This window comes from Coregonus clupeaformis, chromosome 2 (assembly GCF_020615455.1).
Source record: "Coregonus clupeaformis isolate EN_2021a chromosome 2, ASM2061545v1, whole genome shotgun sequence".
Classification (NCBI taxonomy): domain Eukaryota; kingdom Metazoa; phylum Chordata; class Actinopteri; order Salmoniformes; family Salmonidae; genus Coregonus; species Coregonus clupeaformis.
The window spans coordinates 21,399,564-21,422,731 of record NC_059193.1 but is presented as its reverse complement, the minus strand read 5'-3'; the positions used below and the strand labels follow the sequence as shown (position 1 = coordinate 21,422,731).

Genomic DNA, 23,168 nt, shown 5'->3' with positions numbered 1-23,168 from the left:
AATTGTACTATTGTATTGATTTGAACTATGTGACTCTTTCTCCTCTACATAGGGTCTCCCCGGTCCTAAAGGAAGTCAGGTACACTGTCTCATTGCTGCTGTGGTTGTCTTGGTGTTGAGATTTTGGGAAAACAATGGTAAATTCCACACAGTTCTATGTAAATGTATTTAAGTCTGTGTGTGAACCCAGGTTCATCTTGGAATCTTTAAGCCATGTGACTAATTTCTGCACGTCATGAATCGTTATTTATTGTCCCAATTGGGAAATCCAGCTATAGTGTTGGTGAGGTCACCATCAGTAACCATCATGTTACACATCCAAAAGTAGTTTCAGCCTCTCCAGACCTGCCTGAGGACGGAGCACTGAAACCCCCATTCACTCCAGCCCTAGGGCCCATCCATCAGCCAGTCCCTGGAGATCCACTGCCCAACAAACTGCCCAACACACTGCCTAACACACTCACCACGGAGAAAGGGAGATGAGAAGGGGGGAGGAGGAACCGACGCAAAGAGAGAGAGAGAGAGAGAGAGAGAGAGAGAGAGAGAGAGAGAGAGAGAGAGAGAGAGTTTACAACTTTCAACAGCTCTTTAAAATGTCATTACGACGGGCCCCCTTGCTCAGCCTCGTCCGCTAAGAGAGGACCCATTTATCCACTGAAACATAAACCACTTGCAGGGGACTGAGAGCTGTTTGAATAGCACTCCATCCAAATATCATTAATCTGTTGTTTCTTGCTAAAGAAGATGTCAAACTGAGATTGTCCTATAAAAGGGACAGCCACCAGATCTCAGCTGTTAAAGCCAACCAGGTGTGACACAGTCCTTGTTCCAGTGTTTTTACTGAAGGGCCATCTCAGAGGAGGGACAGGACAGGGATGTGAGTGGAGGAAGGAAGGAATTAAGAGAATGGTAGTAATGGAGGAAAATAATATTTTAATGATTTGTATAAAAGGAGGGAGAGAAGGAGAGAGAGGTGGTAAAGATGAAGCATAGGTGGAGGATAAGGAGTCAGAGAGGAGAGAGAGAAGTTGTCCAGGCCAAGACATTTTGAGAGGAGAGAGAGAAGTTGTCCAGGCCAATACATTTTGAGAGGAGAGAGAGAAGTTGTCCAGGGCAAGACATTTTGAGAGGAGAGAGAGAAGTTGTCCAGGGCAAGACATTTTGAGAGGAGAGAGAGAAGTTGTCCAGAGCAATACATTTTGATAGGAGAGAGAGAAGTTGTCCAGGGCAATAACTTTTGAGAGGAGAGAGAGAAGTTGTCCAGGGCAAGACATTTTGAGAGGAGAGAGAAGTTGTCCAGGGCAATAACTTTTGAGAGGAGAGAGAAAAGTTGTCCAAGGCAAGACATTTTGAGAGGAAAGAGAGAAGTTGTCCAGGGCAAGACATTTTGAGAGGAGAGAGAGAAGTTGTCCAGGGCAAGACATTTTGAGAGGAGAGAGAGAAGTTGTCCAGGGCAAGACGTTTTGAGAGGAGAGAGAGAGAAGTTGTCCAGGGCAAGACGATTTGAGAGGAGCGAGAGAAGTTGTCCAGGGCAAGATGTTTTGAGAGGAGAGAGAGAAAGAAAGGGAGAAGAAGGCAAAGGACGTTGGAGACCCACACAGCTTTGTGCCCTGAGCTGAACCTAGCATCTTCCCCCTCCCTTTATCCCCCTCTTCCTCTCTCTCTCTCTGGGCCTGAATGAAATGGAAGAGAGCAGGACTTAAGCTGCTCCTGTCACCAAGTGGGGAGTCGCATTAGCAGCCTGCTTCTCCCTTCACTCTATCTCATTTTTACATTTTAGTCATTTAGCAGACGCTCTTATCCAGAGCAACTTACAGGAGCAATTAGGGTTAAGTGCCTTGCTCAAGGGCACATCGACAGATTTTTCACCTAGTCGGCTCAGGGATTAGAACCAGCGACCTTTCGGCTACTGGCACAATGCTCTTAACCACTAAGCTACTTCGCCTTCTGGATGATAGCGGGGTGAACAGGCAGTGGCTCGGGTGGTTGATGTCTTTGATTACCTTTTTGGCCTTCCTGTGACATCGGGTGCTGTAGGTGTCCTGTAGGGCGGGTAGTTTGCCCCCGGATGGATCCAAGGACCCAGATAGTGGGCGCACAGGAGCAGGCGTTTACGTTCCTGAATTTGATGTGGAGATATGTAGAAGACTAACCGATGAACTGTCAGTGTACTCAGTTGAACTGTTGGTGATAGTAGTTGCCCTCCAGTGGGTGAAGGATGTACAACCTGTTAGAATTATAGTATGTTCAGATTCTCTGTCTGTATTGAATAGTTTATCATCTGGTAAATCTAATAGGAGTGACCTACTATTGGAGGTATTAATGTTATTATGGAGAATTGAGAGAATGGGTGTAGTAGTGAGATTCTGCTGCGTCCCAGCACATTTGGGTGTGGAAGGGAATGAAATTGTAGACCAGTTAGCCGAAAGAGCTTTGAAACTAGATTTAATTGATATTAATGTTCCACTTGGTAAAGGTGAGGCCAAATGTAAGACCAGAGCCATTTTGATAGATGTGTGGCAGAAGAGATGGTACTCTGAGCACAAGGGCCGGCATTTATATGCCCTCCAAAGAAAGGTCAGTGGACCAAGATTCAAAGGTCAGATTAGGAAGAAAGAGGTGGTGTTTGCTTGATTGCGCATAGGACATTGTATATTGAACTCGTCATTACATCTGGTTGGCAAGCATGTGAATGGTTTGTGTCTGGAGTGTATGGTCGATGAAACGGTGGAGCATGTGTTGTTATATTGTTTTAAGTATGTTGAAGAGAGGGAAAGATTGAAGTGTAGTGTCATTGAGGTTGGACGGGGTTGGGGGTGTTTTGAAGGGATTTTGGGGATGGGGGAGGGTCTATTAGAAGTTAGTAGGGCTCTTCTTTATTTTCTCAGAAGTACTGAGTTAGATAGGAGGATTTAGAAATGTTGTAAACCGTGATTGACCACACTCCAGCACAGTAGGTGGCAGCATGCACCTTTAACGTTGGTTTGCGGACCGCCATTATATCATAGAAGAAGAAGAAGAAGAAGAAGAAGAAGAAGAAGAAGAAGAATTTGCATTTTAGGTTTGGTCCAACAGAATCGGTCATATGGACACCGAAACACACAGACACATTATTTTACAGTAATAGAGTATTAGGCCTTATCACCCAGCCCTAGTGAGTTTTAGGCCTTATCGCCCAGCCCTAGTGAGTTTTAGGCCTTATCGCCCAGCCCTAGTGAGTTTTAGGCCTTATCACCCAGCCCTAGTGAGTTTAGGCCTGATCATCCAGCCCTAGTGAGTTTTAGGCCTTATCACCCAGCCCTATTGAGTTTTAGGCCTTATCAAATCAAATCAAATCAAATTGTATTTACCACATGCGCCGAATACAACAGGTGTAGACATTACAGTGAAATGCTTACTTACAAGCCCTTAACCAACAATGCAGTTTTTTAAAGAAAAATGTAAAATTAAAAAGTGTTAATTAAGAAAAATAAAAAATAAAAGCAAATAGCTGTAGAGTAAGAGCAGCAGTAAAATAAAATAGCAGTAGGGAGGCTATATACAGGGGGGTACTGGTACAGAGTCAATGTGCGGGGGCACCGGCTAGTCAAGGTAATTGAGGTCATATGTATATGTGGGTAGAGTTAAAAGACTATGCATAAATAGTAAACAGAGTAGCAGCAGCGTAAAAGAGAGGGATGGGGTGGGGTGGGGGGGTCAGTGCAAATAGTCAGGGTAGCCATGATTAGCTGTTCAGGAGTCTTATGGCTTGGGGGTAGAAGCTATTGAGAAGCCTTTTGGACCTAGACTTGGCGCTCCGGTACTGCTTGCCGTGCGGTAGCAGAGAGAACAGTCTATGACTAGGGTGGCTTGAGTCTTTGACAATTCTTAGGGCCTTCCTCTGACACCGCCTGGTATAGAGGTCCTGGATGGCAGGAAGCATGACCCCAGTGATGTACTGGGCCGTACGCGCTACCCTCTGTAGTGCCTTGCGGTCGGAGGCCGAGCAGTTGCCATACCAGGCGGTGATGCAACCAGTCAGGATGCTCTCGATGTATAACTTCTTGAGGATCTTAGGACCCATGCCAAATAGGAATAGGTTTTGTCTTGCCCTCTTCACAACTGTCTTGGTGTGTTTGGACCATGATAGTTTGTTGGTGATGTGGACACCAAGGAACTTGAAGCTCTCAACCTGTTCCACTACAGCTCCGTCAATGAGAATGGGGGCGTGCTCAGTCCTCTTTTTTTTTCCTGTAGTCCACAATCATCTCCTTTGTCTTGATCACGTTGAGGGAGAGGTTGTTATCCTGGCACCACACAGCCAGGTCTCTGACCTCCTCCCGATAGGCTGTTTCATCGTTGTCTGTGATCAGGCCTACCACTGTTGTGTCGTCGGCAAACTTAATGATGGTATTGGAGTCGTGCCTAGCCATGCAGTCATGGGTGAACAGGGAGTACAGGAGGGGACTGAGCACGCACCCCTGAGGGGCCCCTGTGTAGAGGATCAGCGTGGCAGACGTGTTGTTACCTACCCTTACCACCTGGGGGCGGCCCGTAAGGAAGTCCAGGATCCAGTTGCAGAGGGAGGTGTTTAGTCCCAGGATCCTTAGCTTAGTGATGAGCTTTGAGGGCACTATGGTGTTGAACACTGAGCTGTAGTCAATGAATAGCATTCTCACGTAGGTGTTCCTCTTGTCCAGGTGGGAAAGGGCAGTGTGGAGTGCAATAGAGATTGCATCATCTGTGGATCTGTTGGGGCAGTATGCAAATTGGAGTGGGTCTAGGGTTTCTGGGATAATGGTGTTGATGTGAGACATGACCAGCCTTTCAAAGCACTTCATGGCTACAGACGTGAGTGCTATGGGTCGGTAGTCATTTAGGCAGGTTATCTTAGTGTCCTTGGGCACAGGGACTATGGTGGTCTGCTTGAAACATGTTGGTATTACAGACTCAGTCAGGGACATGTTGAAAATGTCAGTGAAGACACTTGCCAGTTAGTCAGCACATGCTCGGAGTACACGTCCTGGTAATCCGTCTGGCCCTTGTGAATGTTGACCTGCTTAAAAGTCTTACTCACATCGGCTACGGAGAGCGTGATCACATAGTCATCCGGAGCAGCTGATGCTTTCATGCATGCTTCAGTGTTGCTTGCCTCGAAGCGAGCATAGAAGTGATTTAGCTCGTCTGGTAGGCTTGTGTCACTGGGCAGTTCGCGGCTGTACTTCCCTTTGTAGTCTGTAATAGTTTTCAAGCCCTGCAACATCTGACGAGCGTCAGAGCCAGTGTAGTACGATTAAATCTTAGTCCTGTATTGACTCTTTGCCTGTTTGATGGGCATAGCGGGATTTCTTATAAGCTTACGGGTTAGAGTCCCGCTCCTTGAAAGCGGCAGCTCTACCCTTTAGCTCAGTGCGGATGTTGCCTGTAATGCATGGCTTCTGGTTGGGGTATGTACGTACGGTCACTGTGGGGACGACGTCATCGATGCACTTATTGATGAAGCCAGTGACTGATGTGGTGTACTCCTCAATGCTATCTGAAGAATCCCGGAACCTATTCCAGTCTGTGCTAGCAAAACAGTCATATAGCTTAGCATCTGCGTCATCTGACCACTTTTTTATTAACCAAGTCACTGGTGCTTCCTGCTTTAGTTTTTGCTTATAAGCAGGAATCAGGAGGATAGAGTTATGGTCAGATTTGCCAATGGAGGGCGAGGGAGAGCTTTGTATGCGTCTCTGTGTGTGGAGTAAAGGTGGTCTAGAGTTATTTTTCCTCTGGTTGCACATTTAACATGCTGATTGAAATTAGGTAGAACGGATTTAAGTTTCCCTGCATTAAAGTCCCCGGCCTCTAGGAGCGCTGCCTCTGGATGAGCGTTTTCCTGTCTGCTTATGGCCTTATACAACTCATTGATTGCAATCTTAGTGCCAGCATCGGTTTGTGGTAGTAGATAGACAGCTACAAAAAATATAGATGAAAACTCTCTTGGTAAATAGTGTGGTCTACAGCTTATCATGAGATACTCTACCTCAGGCGAGCAAAACCTTGAGACTTCCTTAGTATTAGATTTTTTGCACCAGCTGTTGTTTACAAATATACACAGACCGCCATCCTGCCGATGTAGCGTATAGCCCGCTAGCTGTATGTTATCCATGTCGTCGTTCAGCCAGTTTTTAATGTCCCGTTGGTAGGATAACCTTAGTCTTAGGTCATCCAATTTGTTTTCAAATTATTGAACATTGGCTAATAGGATTGATGGAAGAGGCAGTTTACTCGCTCGCCGTCAGATCCTTACAAGGCACCCCGACCTACGTCCACGATATCTCTGTCTCTTTCTCATGCGAATGACTGGGATTTTGGGCCTTGTCGGGTGTCTGTAGAATATTCTTCGCGTCCGACTTGTTGAAGAAAAAATCTTTGTCCAATACGAGGTGAGTAATCGCTGTCCTGATATCCAGAAGCTCTTTTTGGTCATAAGAGACGGTGGCAGAAACATTATGTACAGAATAAATTACAAATAACGCGAAAAAACACACATAATAGTACAATTGGTTAGAGGGCTGTAAAACGGCAGCCATCTTCTCCGGCGCCATTCTGAAATCACCCAGTGAGTTTTTTAGGCCTTATCGCCCAGCCCTAGTGAGTTTTTGTCAGCTTCCTGCTTCCCCTGTTTGTCTCCTGGCCTCTAGAGGTCAGCTGTGTTCCCCTTTGCCTTAGTTTTTCCTCATGTGTCCTTATTAGCTTATCTATGTCACCTGTGCCTTGTTTCCCCTTGAGTATTTTAGCTGTGTGTTTTCCCCTTGTTTCTCACTTGGTTATTGCGTCCTGTCTATGTGTCTCCTGCTTTGTCCCACCGTATCAGTCCTAGTAAGTTATTCGAAGTTATCTTTAGTTTGTTTTTTCTCCCTCGGGGAGTTGTTTTGTTTTGCCTCCTGTTTTGGAACATTAAATCTACTTACCTGGAGTATTGCCTTGGGAGTTTCATTTGGGTCCTACAACATCTCCTCTGTGGCTAAGGGGTAGTACCCCCAGCTCTACACATTTGAGACCGGAGTTCTAGCCCGGCTTGTGACAGAATAACCAAGTCAATCATGGACCCAGAAACACTCAGTTCCCAGGACCTGTTGGCGGTGATCATTCGACATGAGGCTTCTTTCCAGCGCCATGAAGCCGTTCTCAGCCGACAAGAGGAGCTGATGGCTAGACATTCTCAACTCCTGGCCGAAATGATGAGTTCCCTTCACCAGCTCTTTGAACGCCTCCTTGGTTCTCCCCCTTCCCCCCGGTCACCTCCCAGTGACGACAGGCCTTCTCGGTTGGCGGAGCCCCGACTACCACCTCCCAAGCCCTTTTCTGGGGATCCAAGCTCTTGTCAGGGTTTCCTCACCCAATGCTCCCTCACCTTCGAGCTCCAACCCTCAAGTTTTCCCACAGACCGTTCCAAGATTGCCTACCTCATTACCCTTCTTTCAGACAAGGCGCTCGCCTGGGCCTCTGCGGTGTGGCAGTCCCAGGAGGCCTGTTGTGACTCCCACGCTGCATTTGTAGAAGAGTTCAAGCGGGTGTTCGATCATCCTGTCAGTGGGCGGGAGGCTTCCAAGCGCCTACTGTCTCTCCGTCAGGGCCCCCGAAGCACGGCAGATTTTGCCATTGAGTTCCGAACCATAGCAGCAAGGAGCGGATGGAATGATGAAGCGCTGAGGGTCTGCTTTCAGGGAGGGTTATCTGAGCCCCTTCAAGATGAGTTAGCCACCCGTGAACCAGCTGAAGATCTCGAGTCCCTCATAGCCTTGGCCATCCGCCTGGACAATCGTCTAAGAGAGCGGAGAACGGCTCGCCGTCAGGTGTCTCAGTCCCAAGTTCCTCTGAGCAGCTCTGTTTCTCCTGTTTGGACTCCGTCATTCAGAGCTGCCCGGCTCCTGAACTGCCCCAGGATTCCCGGAGAGCATGCAGTTAGGCCGTTCCAGGCTTTCTTCCAACGAAAGGGAACGTCGCATGAGGGAGCGTCGGTGCCTCTACTGCGGGGTTGCCGGCCACTTCCGCTCCACTTGCCCCGAGCTGGGAAACGCCTGTCCCCGCCCAGCTACAGGAGGGTTGTGATGGGGAAAATTAGAGCTCCTCCTACTAACGCGGTCCTAGCTATTCCAGACACTCTGTCCTGGGAGGGCCACCAGCATCGGGTCCAGGCTATGATCGATTCCGGTGCCGCAGGTGATTTTATGGATGTAACCTTGGCTAAGGAACTTAAGATCCCTACCCAACTACTTCCTCAACCCCAGGCAGTTACAGCCTTAGATGGCAGACCTCTGGAACCAGGAAAAGTTACTGAGGCGACTCAGTCCCTGCGACTTACCATCTCTCAACACCAGCAGGAGGAGACCTTCTATCTCATTGACTCTCCCGAGTATCCTATTATCCTGGGTCACCCTTGGCTATGCAGACATAATCCCCAGATCGACTGGCCTACTGGCACCATTCTTAGCTGGGGTCCCACTTGCCAACTCACCTGCATGCTTCAGAGTTCCTCAGCCCCTAGTACCCAGTTTCAAGAGTCTGTTGACGTCTCCCGAGTCCCCAGTGTTTACCATCGGTTCAAAGCAGTGTTCAGCAAGGCCCGGGCTACTGCCTTACCGCCTCATCGCACTTATGACTGTGCCATTGATCTACTCCCTGGGTGCTGCCCTCCTAGAGGTCGGATCTTTTCCTTGTCCTCCCCGAGCACGCAGCTATGGACACCTACATTACGGAGTCCTTGGCAGCCGGCCTCATCTATGCCTCTACTTCCCCGGCTGGGGCGGGCTTCTTTTTGTTGAAAAGAAAGACGGGGGTCTGAGGCCTTGTATTGATTACCGGGGACTCAACAAGATCACGGTTCGGAATCGATACCCTCTTCCTCTCATGGCCACTGCTTTTGAGCTGCTTCAAGGGGCTTCCATTTTTACTAAGCTGGATCTCCGCAATGCTTACCATCTCGTGCGGATCCGGCCAGGAGACGAATGGAAGACGGCGTTCAACACGCCCACGGGACACTATGAATATCGGGTGATGCCGTTCGGGCTCACCAATGCCCCCGCAGTATTCCAAGCCCTGATTAATGATGTTCTCCGGGATATGCTTAATCTGTTCGTCTTCGTGTACCTGGACGATATCCTCATCTTCTCGAGGTCACTGAAGGAGCATGAGGGGCATGTTAGCCGGGTTCTCCAGAGGCTCCTTGACAATCACCTCTACGTTAAGCCTGAGAAGTGTGAATTTCATGTTTCTCAGACTCAGTTTCTCGGGTTTATTGTCACTCCCGGGCACCTAGAGATGGATCCCAAGAAGGTCAAGGCGGTCCACGATTGGCCCACACCTGCCACGGTCAAGGAGGTTCAACGGTTCATTGGCTTTTCTAACTTCTATCGGAAGTTCATCAAGAATTTCAGCTCGGTGGTAGCCCCCTTGACGACGCTTACCAAGGGTGGAGGGACCAAGATTCACTGGGGTCCGGAAGCAGCAGGGGCCTTCGAGGATCTCAAGCGCCGCTTCACTTCTGCTCCGATTCTGGTGACCCCTGACCCAGAGAGACCTTTCGTGGTGGAGGTGGACGCCTCAGAGGTGGGGGTGGGAGCCGTCCTGTCACAGAGGGGTGCGGATGGGAGATTACACCCTTGTGCCTTCATGTCTCGCCGCCTGTCTGAGGCCGAGCGCAACTACCACGTGGGGGATCTAGAGTTGCTTGCGGTTAAACTGGCCTTGGAAGAGTGGCGCCATTGGCTTGAGGGGGCTCAGCACCCTTTCCAGGTTCTCACAGACCACAAGAACCTGGAATATCTCCAACAGGCTAAGCGGATGAACCCTCGGCAAGCACGATGGTCCCTTTTCTTTAATCGATTCCAGTTCATCCTGACTTACCGACCTGGCACCAAGAACGTCAAGCCGGATGCTCTGTCTCGAGTCTATTCTCCCGAGGTACAAGAGAAGCCCTTGGCATCGATTATTCCGAGGTCTAGGATCGTCGCACCTCTTCAGTGGGAACTAGAAAGAGGGGTACGAGAAGCTCTTGCCCATGAGCCCGATCCAGGCGGTGGTCCTGCCGGTCGCCTGTACGTTCCTCTCTCGGTTCGGGCCCGCGTCTTGCAGTGGGGTCATGAGTCGCCCTTGACATGCCATCCTGGCAGTGCTCGCACACTGGAGTTCCTCCGACGGGCGGTTTTGGTGGCCGTCCATCAAGAAGGACGTGCAGGTCTATGTTGAGGCCTGCCCTGTGTGCAACCAGGGAAAGTCGACACGCCAGCGACCCCAGGGACTGCTCCATCCCTTACCTGTTCCTCGAAGGCCATGGTCACACCTTTCTCTGGACTTTGTTACGGGACTTCCTCTATCCCAGGGCAACACCGTCATCCTTGTGGTGGTAGACCGTTTCTCTAAGGCTGCCCGGTTTATTCCCCTGCCCAAGCTGCCCTCGGCTAAGGAGACTGCGGAGCTCCTCATGAACCATGTCTTCCGGATATTTGGCATTCCCCTGGACGTGGTCTCTGACCGAGGTCCCCAATTCTCGTCCCGGTTTTGGGGGGCCTTCTGCAGGCTTATTGGGGCCACAGCCAGCCTATCGTCAGGATTCCATCCAGAGTCTAATGGCCAAACGGAACGGATTAATCAGGATCTGGAGACCACCCTGCGGTGTATGGCGGCCAGTAATCCCACGTCTTGGGCCACCTATATCATTTGGGCTGAATATGCCCACAACACCCTCCAGTCCTCAGCCACCGGATTGTCCCCCTTCGAATGCCAGTTCGGTTACAACCCTCCTTTGTTTCCAGAGGAAGAGGCGCAAGTTGGTGTTCCCTCGGCCCAGCGCTTTGTCCAACGCTGTAGGCGGACCTGGAAGAAGGCCAGGTGTACCCTCCTTCGGACCTCCCAGAGATACCAAAGTCAGGCTAATCGCCACCGCGGACGGCCCCTAGTTTCCGAGCTGGTCAGAGAGTTTGGTTGGCCACTAAGAACTTGCCCCTCCGGGTCGAATCCAAGAAGCTTTCCCAGAGATACATCGGCCCTTTCCGCATTTCTAGAAAGGTTAACCCTGTGTCGTATCGTTTAGTTCTGCCTCGCTCCCTTAGAGTTAACCCCACTTTCCATGTTTCACTCCTTAAACCTGTCTTGTCTTCTCCTTTTGCCCCCCCACACAGACCCCCGCCACCTCCCAGGATCATAGACGGCCAGCCAGCCTACACAGTCCGCCGGATACTGGACTCCCGGAGGGTCCAGAACTCTCTGCAGTATCTGGTGGACTGGGAGGGCTACGGGCCAGAGGAGCGCTCCTGGGTTCCGGCCAGGGACGTCCTGGACCCAGGGTTGATCCGAGATTTTCGCACCCTGGGGCCAGGGTGTTCTGGAAGGAACGTCAGGAGTCGTTCCTAGAGGAGGGGGTCCTGTCAGCTTCCTGCTTCCCCTGTTTGTCTCCTGGCCTCTAGAGGTCAGCTGTGTTCCCCTTTGCCTTAGTTTTTCCTCATGTGTCCTTATTAGCTTATCTATGTCACCTGTGCCTTGTTTCCCCTTGAGTATTTTAGCTGTGTGTTTTCCCCTTGTTTCTCACTTGGTTATTGCGTCCTGTCTATGTGTCTCCTGCTTTGTCCCACCGTATCAGTCCTAGTAAGTTATTCGAAGTTATCTTTAGTTTGTTTTTCTCCCCTCGGGGAGTTGTTTTGTTTTGCCTCCTGTTTTGGAACATTAAATCTACTTACCTGGAGTATTGCCTTGGGAGTTTCATTTGGGTCCTACAACATCTCCTCTGTGGCTAAGGGGTAGTACCCCCAGCTCTACACATTTGAGACCGGAGTTCTAGCCCGGCTTGTGACAGTTTTAGGCCTTATCACCCAGCCCTAGTGAGTTTTAGGCCTTATCGCCCAGCCCTAGTGAGTTTTAGGCCTTATCTCCCAGCCCTAGTGAGTTTTAGGTCATAACAACAGAGAAGGACAGAGACAGAATGGTCTATAGGCAGAGAGACAGAGTGGTCTATTGGCAGACAGCAGAGGCTTCAATCATCTACGTGACTCTCTCTCTCTCTCTCTCTCACACACACACACACACACACACACACACACACATATACACACACACACACACACACACACACACACACACACACACACACACACACACACACACACACACACACACACACACACACACACACACACACACACACACACACACTGTGAGGAGCCCAGCTCAGCCTGTCGACCTGGAGGACATTACTAGCAGATGTCCCCTACAGCTCTCCAGTGCGGTCACAGTGGGTTTCTCCAGTACGGTCGGTCACAGTGGGTTTGTGGTCGTAGTTCGGTCAGGAGCCACGGTCCCAGTGCCACTTGTCATCCGATGGTTCAGTGTGACTGAGAGGTGGGTGAGAGGATGGCCTGTAGCGAGGAATAGCTCATCTATGAGTCCACTATTCATAGGGGAACTACTCAATCAGTCAACCAGTCAACCAGTCAAATCATCCCCTAACACACACAGCATGACCACATAGCATTAGCTCAGTCAGAGCAGGGATTCAGTGTGCTGTGGCTGCCAACCCCTATGTTTCCAGTTAGCCATAATAGCTAATGGTCTCCATACTGAACAACACAGTTCTACTTCATTACATGAAAACTCCTTCTCTGAGGGAGAGATGGAATAATGGACGTCTTGCCCTTTGAATTGTATCCCTCATTACCTCAGAAACCTCTTGATAGGACTCCCGGAGGCTTTTTACTCCATTGGCAAAGGTTAGCGAAAGTTGCTACATGTTCGCGTAGCCCTTGAGTCGTTCTGATACTTGCTCACATTCAGAGACTTAACTATTAACCTGCTCCCTGTGACTTACGACAAGGGGGATTTCTGTAAGTGACATGGATATGGGGCAATATAATCACCTTGCGTGATTCTGTTTGTTCGAACGCCATCCCCTAGCTGCTAGTAGTGAATCAAGGAGATATTAACATTATGGTTGGAGTTAGATCACCCCAGACTCGTCTTAATAAATTGAAAGATCTGGATTACACACAGATGAGAAGTGGTTTATAATAACTGATTCATCCTGTCTGACCATTATATCTCTTTTCTTCCTCCAGGGACCAGCAGGAACCAAGGGAGATAAGGTATGTTCAAATATAGAATCTTACCTCACTCCCAGCTGTACTGTATTCATGCACATGGATGTATTGTGTAACTGTGAATTCCGTCCTATGCACGCATTGTACACACTGACTGACAGACGGACACACACGTTCTCAGACATCTTATATCTTACAACCCATACACTCCACGCAGAATACTCAAACACCCACACACACTCTCAATCACCCTCACACACACACTTTTTCACACGTCTCCTATCCAACAGGACATAGATTACCTGGCCTACATGAACAGAGCTCTTATATTAGCAGCAGTCAGAGGTCTCTCACCTAAGGACATTAACAGGTTTACAGTCCTGTATCTGTGCTGTAGCATAGTGCTGATATCACATCCGTCTCTTCTTTATGATGGCCAGATGTTCTCACACACTCTGTCCAGCCCAAGATGTTAGAAACAGATAGCACTGTATGGACCTGCGTGCGTCTAGCATTATGGAGGCTGTCAGGAATCATGAATTTGGAAATCCTGGATACAAGGATAAGGCAAACAAATTCTATATTTAAAGCTTTATTAAACAAAAATCATGTGCAGCACAGAGGGAGACTAACACGTTCCTTCACAGCAACATACCAATCTGCCCCATTCCAGTCATTATATCCTCATCTTTATCTCTGTTCTCTTTCCAGCTGCCTCCTGGGCCCTGGTCAAAATATCAGCCAACTTAGATGTCTATCACTTTAAATTGCCTATAGCTGAATTACAGCCATCAGCCTTAGCCTCAGGAATGTCACTTAGGACACTAAGTGCTGTTTTATGGTGACCCCTTTCCTCAGGGAGATGTCACTCAGAGGCCGATATCTGCTTTAGAATTGGACACTAGAATTTAGAACCTATCAAGGCGTGTGTGTGGGTGAATCGGTGTGTGTGTGCTTGTGTGTGTGTGTTCATTTGTGTCTGCATGCAAGAGCATGTGTGTGTCCTATGTGTGCATGGAGAGTATAGGCACGGTCACAGGGGCAGCAGTATATTATTCCTGCTGATAAACAGAAATTGGGAATGACAGATGATGCTAAAGTTCCGTAAAATTGGCAGGTGTTCTGTATTCACCATAGATAGCCCTGTTGAGAAAGCAGAGCCCAAAATCCCATCAGAGTATCAGCTACCCTCAGCGCATGTCCTCTCCTCTCCCCAGCTCCCATCCTAGGAGTTGATTCAGAAATGCAGATTTCCTTGGCTTCGGCGATGGTTTGATTCCAAGTGGCTTTGGTTTTCACTAGCTAGCCTACTGTAGAATCACTACTAATTGTGTTATTTGACTGCTGTCAACTGTTCTAAATGTAGAGCTAAATGTGTGTGTTGATGGTTGTTCTCCTCTTGTGTGTCCTCTATAGGGTGACCAAGGAGATATTGGGCCACGGGTAAGTCTCTCTCCCTCTCTTTCTCTCTCTCTCTCTCTCTCTCTCTCAACCTATTTCCCTATCTCCCTCTCTCTCTCTGTCTGACTATTGAAGTGAATTGTGTGGGTTATGTACACACTCTATGTATGCATCTGAGCTGAGGAGACTCAATCAACAATTGCATTTGTTCCAATAAAGCTTCTGTTCTTCCCTGATCAGATATAACTTCCCAAACTCTATCTGTCCTCCATCTCCGTCTGTCTCTCCCCCCCCTCCCCGTTCTCCCTCTCCCTGCAGATTAGAGTAATGGTCCTTCCATCCCAAATCAGGAATCAAACGAGAGGGGAGAGGGGAGAGGGGAGAGGGGAGTTGGGCTCTCTGTGGAGTATTTATAGCAGCTCTCATCATTCATCATCACCTTGTTAACACACACAAACACACACACAAACACACAAACACAATGACTGCAGATCATTAGTTCCTTATTTTCATTAGTGGTCTTTATACACACAGTTAACACATTGCGTTATTCCTCTGTACTGTGTGTGTGTGTGCAGGGCAGTGCACAGACCTTTTGGGGGGGAAGAAAATTAATTTTCAAAAAGGGCACCCCAAAAAAGAAAATCCTGCAACCGCGGCCACAGACTCGTTGAGCAATTATGACTTTTTGTTACATTAAAGTAATAGATGGCCACATCTAAATAGCTAATTAAATGACACATATTTCATGCAAATTTAGTGACAACTTGCGGGCAGTGGGTTCAGAACAACAATGACAAAAACTGTATACCTTTTTCTTTTTTTTCTTTTTTTTTTTTCCCCAAACAAAAGGGCACTTTAGAGACTGGAAGAGACGCGTACAAAGCTCTCCCTCGCCCACCATTTGGCAAATCTGACCATGACTCTATCCTCCTGATTCCTGCTTACAAGCAAAAACTCAAACAAAAAGTACCAGTGACGCACTCAATACGGTAGTGGTCCGATGAAACTGAGCTACAGGAATGTTTCGCTAGCACAGACTGGAATATGTTCCGGGATTCATCCGATGGCATTTAAGAGTTTACCACATCAGTCACCGGCTTCATTAATAGGTGCATCGACGACTTCGTCCCCACAGTGACCGTATGTACATACAGTGCCTTCGGAAAGTATTCAGACATCTTGACTTTTTCCACATTTTGTTACGTTACCGCCTTATTCTAAAATTGATTAAATGTTTTTTTAAATCTCAGCAATCTACAAAACGAAAACAGGTTTTTAGAAATTGTTGCAAATGTATTGAAATGAAAAAAACAGAAATACCTTATTTACATAAGTATTCAGACCCTTTGCTATGAGACTCGAAATTGAGCTCAGGTGCATCCTGTTTCCATTGATCATCCTTGAGATGTTTCTACAACTTGATTGGAGTCCACCTGTGGTAAATTCAATTCATTGGACATGATTTGGAAAGACAAACACCTGTCTATATGATGTCCCACAGTTGACAGTGCATGTCAGAGCAAAAACCAAGCCATGTCCGTAGAGCTCAGAGACAGGATTGTATCGAGGCACAGATCTGGGGAAGGGTACCAGAAAATGTCTGCAGCATTGAAGGTCCCCAAGAACACAGTGGCCTCCATCATTCTTAAATGGAAGAAGTTTGGAACCACCAAGACTCTTCCTAGAGCTAGCCGCCCGGCCAAACTGAGCAATTGGGGGGAGAAGAGCCTTGGTCAGGGAGGTGACCAAGAACCCGATGGTCACTGACAGAGCTCTAGAGTTCCTCTGTGGAGATGGGAGAACCTTCCAGAAGGACAACCCTCTCTGCAGCACTCCACCAATCAGACCTTTATGGTAGAGTGGCCAGACGGACGCCACTCCTCAGTAAAAAGCACATGACAGCCAGCTTGGAGTTTGCCAAAAGGCACCTAAAGGACTCTGACTATGGGAAACAAGATTCTCTGGTCTGATGAAACCAAGATTGAACTCTTTGGCCTGAATGCCAAGCGTCACATCTGGAGGAAACCTGGCACCATCCCTACGGTGAAGCATGGTGGTGACAGCATGATCGAGGCAAAGATGAATGGAGCAAAGTACAGAGAGATCCTTGATGAAAACCTGCTCCAGAGAGCTCAGGACCTCAGACTGGGGCGAAGGTTCACCTTCCAACAGGTGAACCTTCGCCCTAAGCACACAGCCAAGACAACGCAGGAGTGGCTTCGGGACAAGTCTCTGAATGTCCTTGAGTGGCCCAGCCAAAGCCCGGACTTGAACCCAAACTATCATCTCTGGAGAGACCTGAAAATAGCTGTGCAGCAACGCTCCCCATCCAACCTGACAGAGCTTGAGAGGATCTGCAGAGAGAAATGGGAGAAACTCCCCAAATACAGGTGTGCCAAGCTTGTAGCTTCATATCCAAGAAGACTTGAGGCTGTAATTGCTGCCAAAGGTGCTTCAACAAAGTACTGAGTAAAGGGTCTGAATACTTATGTAAATGTGATATTTCAGTTGTTGTTTTTTTATACAATTGCAAACATTTCTAAAAACATGTTTTTGCTTTGTTATTATGGGGTATTGTGGGTAGATTGATGAGGGGAAAAAACTATTGAATAAATGTTAGAATAAGGCTGTAACATAACAAAATGTGGAAAAAGTCAAGGGGTCTGAATACTTTCCGAATGCACTGTATCCCATCCAGAAGCCATGGATTACAGGCAATATCAGCACAGAGCTAAAGGCTAGAGCTTCCACTTTCAAGGAGCGGGACTCTAATCTGGACGCTTATAAGAAATCCTGCTATGCCCTCCGACGAACCATCAAACAGGCAAAGTGTTAATACAGGACTAAGATCGAATCCTACTACACCAGCTCTGATGCTCGTCGGATATGGCAGAGCTTGCAAACTATCATGGATTATAAAGGGAAACCCAGCCGCGAGCTGCCCAGACGAGCTAAATGCCTTCTATACTCGCTTCGAGGCAAGCAGTACTGAACCATGCATGAGAGCACCAACTGTTCCGGATGACTGTGTGATCACGGTCTCCATAGCCGATGTGATTAAGACCTTCAAACAGATTAACATTCACAAGGCCGCAGGGCCAGATGGATTACTGGCACGCGTACTCAGAGCATGCGCTGACCAGCTGGCAAGTGTCTTCACTGACATTTTCAACCTCTCCCTGACCCAGTCTGTAATACCTACATGTTTCAAGCAGACCACCATAGTCCCTGTGCCCAAGAACGCCAAGGTATCCTACCTAAATGACTACCACCCCATAGCACTCACATCTGTAGCCATGAAATGCTTTGAAAGGCTGGTCATGGCTCACATAAACACCATCATCCCAGAAACCCTGGACCCTCTCGAAATTGCATACCACCCCAACAGATACATAGATGACGCAATCTCTATTGCACTCCACACTGCCCTTTCCAACCTGGATACCTATGTGAGAATGCTGTTCATTGACTACAGCTCAGCATTCAACACCATAGTGCCCTCCAAGCTCATCACTAAGCTAAGGACCCTGGGACTGAACACCTCCCTTTGCAACTGGATCCTGGATTTCCTGACGGGCCGCCCCCAGGTGGTGAGGGTAGGCAACAACACATCCGCCACGCTGACCCTCAGGGATGCGTGCTTAGTCCCCTCCTGGACTCCCTGTTCACCCACGACTGCGTGGCCACGCACGACTCCAACACCATCATTAAGTCTTCCGACGACACGATGGTGGTAGGCATCACCGATGACAATGAGACAGCCTACAGGGAGGAGGTCAGAGACCTGGCAGTGTGGAGCCAGGACAACAACCTCTCCCTCAACGTGAGCAAGACAAAGGAGTTGATCGTGGACTACAGGAAAAGGAGGGTCGAGTACGCCCCCATTCACATCGACAGGGCTGTAGTGGAGCGGGCCGAGAGCTTCAAGTTCTTTGGTGTCCACATCACTAAGGACCTATCATGGTCCGAACACGCTAACACAGTCGTGAAGAGGGCACGTCAATGCCTATTTCCCCTCAAGAGGCTGAAAAGATTTGGCATGGGACCTCAGATCCTTAAAATGTTATACAGCTACACCATCGAGAGCGTCCTGACTGGTTGCATCATCGCTTGGTATGGCAACTGCTCAGCATCTGACTGCAAGGCACTACAGAGGGTAGTGCGTACGGCCCAGTACATCACTTGGGCCGAGCTTCCTGCCATCCAGGACCTCTATACTAGGCGGTGTCAGAGGAAGGCCCTAAAAATTGTCAGCCAACCAAGTCATAGCGGTAGCAGAGCACCAAGTCTAGGACCAAAAGGCTCCTTAACAGCTTCTACCCCCAAGCCATAAGACTGCTGAACAGTTCATCAAATGGCTACCTGGACTATTTACATTGACCCCCTTATTTTATTCATATCTATTCATATTTTTTGCACTGACTCTCTTGTACAGGCTCGATGTACATTCACTGGACTATACCCACACATACTACACTGACACTCCAACACACACACACACATTCCTTCACACACACTGCTGCTGCTCTCTGTTTATTATCTATGCATAGTCACTTTACCCCTACCTACCTCAATTACCTCGACTAACCCGTCGTCGTTACCTTGTATATAGCCTCGTCATTGTTATTTTATTGTGTTACTATTTTCCCTTGAGTTTATTTAGCAAATGTTTCTTACTGACTTTTTTATAACTTTTTTATAGCTCGTAAGTAAGCCTTTCACGGTAATGTCTATTTGTTTTCGCCGCATGTGACAAATAAAAATGTATTTGATTGGATTTTTTTATTAACTACAATTACCATAATCCATTGCGTGCCTACTTGTCTGGTCTGTGTGTTTCTTTTTTATGCCTTCTACGTTAGGTTAGTGTGTGGCAGACACAGAGAGAGAGAAGAGACAGAAGAATGCAGGATAGAGAGGGATAGAGAGCAGTTGCTACGCGAGGTATCTCTACCTGAAAATACATGATATAAGTGATTGATAGTTTATATGGTTGGTATTCAGCAGTCATAAAAGTATGCCTTATTTACTTTGAAGAACTACTAAAATAGTGATTTTGTCAGACAGCATAGGCAGCAGCTCTATAGAGATGAATTGATGACTTGGAATGAAATAATAAAGTCATTAAATAAAACAAATGTACACAACAACAGAAGTATTTTATTGAAGTAAAGTAATGTGAATAAATTATTGTTAATAAGTGATTAGCAGTAATGGGCAATCACTACCATTATGGGACTTTTATTAATTGTTTTATTCTGTGTTTTTATAGCATTCAACCCACATAATGCATAGTGCATCCACCTCCTGAGTGGCGCAGTGGTCTAAGGCACTGCATCACAGTGCTAACTGTGCCACTAGAGATCCTGGTTCGAATCCAGGCTCTGTCGCAGCCGGCCGCGACCGGGAGACTCATGGGCGGCGCACAATTGGCCCAGCGTCGTCCAGGGTAGGGGAGGGAATGGCCGGCAGGGATGTAGCTCAGTTGATAGAGCATGGCGTTTGCAACGCCAGGGTTGTGGGTTTGATTCCCACGGGGGGCCAGTATAAAAAGATATGTATTCACTAACTGTAAGTCGCTCTGGATAAGAGCGTCTGCTAAATGACGTAAATGTAAATGTAATGCATTTAGTGTTTACATAAAAAAAAAAAATGTAACTATGTTTTAATAATCGAACCGATACCAAACTGACCACAAAAAGCACTAATCGCTCACCACTAGCGATCTCACATCTCTTTTCACATTGTGGAGGTAACCTCTCAAATCAAATCAAGCTTTTTCTATACAGCACATTTCAGACATGGAATGCAACACAATGTGCTTTACTCTCTCTCTGCATATGGACTATGCTGTCATTGTTCTCTTTTCATGACGTGACATCATCCATCCCTGTATTTAACATCTATTTACTTATCTCCTACTTTATTCAGTGCGGGTCCAGAAACTGCTCCCCTGGGCATATCTGGTCATGGCATTAGTTAGATTAACAGTTTACAGTACTGTATATCTTATAGCACTATGTTAAATGAGGTTACTCTGGGTCAGGTCACAGGTTACAGATAAACATTGTCTCCCACCTACGATTTGTATGAACCCTTTTCTCTATACTCAGCTACTATTCTTTCTGTCACTGGCTACTTTTGACATAGAAACTAGGGTGGCATTTGTCACACATACACTGTCTCTCATTCACATCTCTCTCTAGACCACACACTGGTGTGTGTGTGTGAATGAAGGAGATATTGCTATTACATGTCAACAGGACAAACACAGTGGTATTTAGACAGTGCTGCTTTGCAAGGACTATATTTACGACGCGGTCAGAAATTCCTGACTTTTATCATAAGTCCCTTTCGTTTCCCAGCCTCTCAGCCTATCCTGCCAGAACTAGAGGTAATTGTCTGTGTGGTAATGAATCCCTTTGGCATCCTGCATGAGCTATTATTCCAAAGGATAAATATTGTACTTGGATGCAGTGCCTCTAGCTGCGATCTGCCTGGGTAACTTTAGAGCTGAGCCGCAGAGGATCACTTAGAAACACAAGTTTGTCCAAAACAAAACATCTCACTGCCTGCAGCTTGGCACCATACTGGGTGGTGATAGATCAGGTGACAAGGGAAGGGAGGATTTATAGAGATGGATGACATCACCATCACTCTGAACAGCTCTCAGAGTCAATACAAGATCCTGAATGAGTGTTAAGTGGTATTCTAACTGTACATATCAGCTACTGTCTTTACCTTTGTTGTCTGTTTTAAACGGACTTGATAATGGGATGAAGGAGACAGTAGGTCTGCACCATAGTGAGATAGTCATGGACTCATCTTTGTATCTGTGCCCCCCCACCCCCCACCCCCCACACCCAACGCTCTGTCATTACTTGGTTCTGATGCCAACAGAGTAACTGATATAATCTTTCCCTGTATTCCTGTACTCTCTGTCCTCATACCTCTGCCCCCTTGGAGAGGATGAGAGGAGACACACAAAACAGGAAGTAGTCATGCATCACTGTCAGTGGGACTTCCTGTCGATCTGTCATCATTAGTGCCAGTGTTGGCCCAGGAGTGAGCTCAGATCACACGCACAGGATGGCACGGACATTAAAAGATACTCAATAATATAAAGAAAACCATTCACCACTCTACCACAGAAAATAGGAAGATGGTTCAGCTTTGACTCTAGGGTGAACAAGTCACCTTTCAAGAAGACGACAAACGTTCTAATTTAATAGCCTCTCCATCTTTAATAAAATACTCTTGACTGTTGTGTCCCAACAGACAGTAACTGTGTATTTAGGTTCATCTTCAGACTGTGCTGCAAGACAAGCCATGGTGGGGTTTTATCCCAAGCCAAGCTTTCCTCTCTCTTTCCCTCAGTGGTAGAACCAGGGCATGGTGGGGTTTTATCCCAAACCAAGATTTCCTCTCTCTTTCCCTCAGTGGTAGAACCAGGGCATGGTGGGGTTTTATCCCAAACCAAGATTTCCTCTCTCTTTCCCTCAGTGGTAGAACCAGGGCATGGTGGGGTTTTATCCCAAACCAAGATTTCCTCTCTCTTTCCCTCAGTGGTAGAACCAGGGCATGGTGGGGTTTTATCCCAAACCAAGATTCCCTCTCTCTTTCCCTCAGTGGTAGAACCAGGGCATGGTGGGGTTTTATCCCAAACCAAGATTTCCTCTCTCTTTCCCTCAGTGGTAGAACCAGGGCATGGTGGGGTTTTATCCCAAACCAAGATTTCCTCTCTCTTTCCCTCAGTGGTAGAACCATGGCATGGTGGGGTTTTATCCCAAACCAAGATTTCCTCTCTCTTTCCCTCAGTGGTAGAACCATGGCATGGTGGGGTTTTATCCCAAACCAAGATTTTCTCTCTCTTTCCCTCAGTGGTAGAACCATGGCATGGTCGATGGGGGCTTGGAAGCTAAATGACTGGTTGTCTTAATGCAGTCCTTCTCAAATAGTGGGAGCGATGCCGGGGGGGGCGCGTGTGACCCCGGGAAACATGCTTTTTTTTGCCGCAGGGAGTAGTTTTTTTTTTGCACCGAACAAGAGCACAGAGCACAGAGCAGGAGATATGAAGTGCAGATAACAAACCCTTAAGAGACACCATGGAAACATATTTAACAGGGATGAAAAGAAAGGCGGAGAAAGACGGAGATAATGAGACAAACGTAAGTCTCCCGAAAGCTAAGACGAGGAAATATGACGAAGCGTATGTAGCGCTTGGCTTCACTGTGACTACGGTGGGAGAAGAGGAAAGACCGGTATGTTTACTGTGTCTAAAAATGTTGGCAGCGGACAGCATGAAGCCAAATAAATTAAGGCGTCACTTAAAGACATTACACCCCAATCACGCTGATAAGCCACTTGAGTTTTTTCAGCGAAAACGTGCCGAATATTGCCAACAATCGCCCCGCTTTGTGAATGCTACTTCAGTAAACCAGCGAGCACTGTTAGCATCATATAAGGTGGCGTACCAAATTGCTCAGTGCAAAAAAAAAACACTCCATAGCAGAGGAGCTGATACTGCCTGCAGCATTAGACATGGTCTCTGTCATGCTGGATGACGCAAGTGCTGCAAAAATAAAAACTATCCCTCTGTCCAGTGACACTGTCGCCAGACGTGTATAAATGACATTGCTAACGATCTTAAAGAACAGCTGGTAGATGAACTCAAAGACAAACGTTTTGCCTTACAGTTCGATGAAGCAA

General features: G+C 47.5%; 1 protein-coding gene across 1 annotated transcript in view; it reads left to right on the top strand.

Annotated features, from left to right (window-relative positions):
• The window catches only part of LOC123493086 (collagen alpha-1(XXIII) chain-like), a 317,331-nt gene that overhangs the window by 228,581 nt on the left and 65,582 nt on the right, over positions 1-23,168 (top strand). Inside the window, exons 7-9 of the mRNA XM_045226942.1 lie at positions 53-79; positions 13,074-13,100; positions 14,472-14,498. Of these exons, the coding sequence (XP_045082877.1) occupies positions 53-79; positions 13,074-13,100; positions 14,472-14,498 (81 nt within the window). The remainder of the gene's footprint in view (positions 1-52; positions 80-13,073; positions 13,101-14,471; positions 14,499-23,168) is intronic.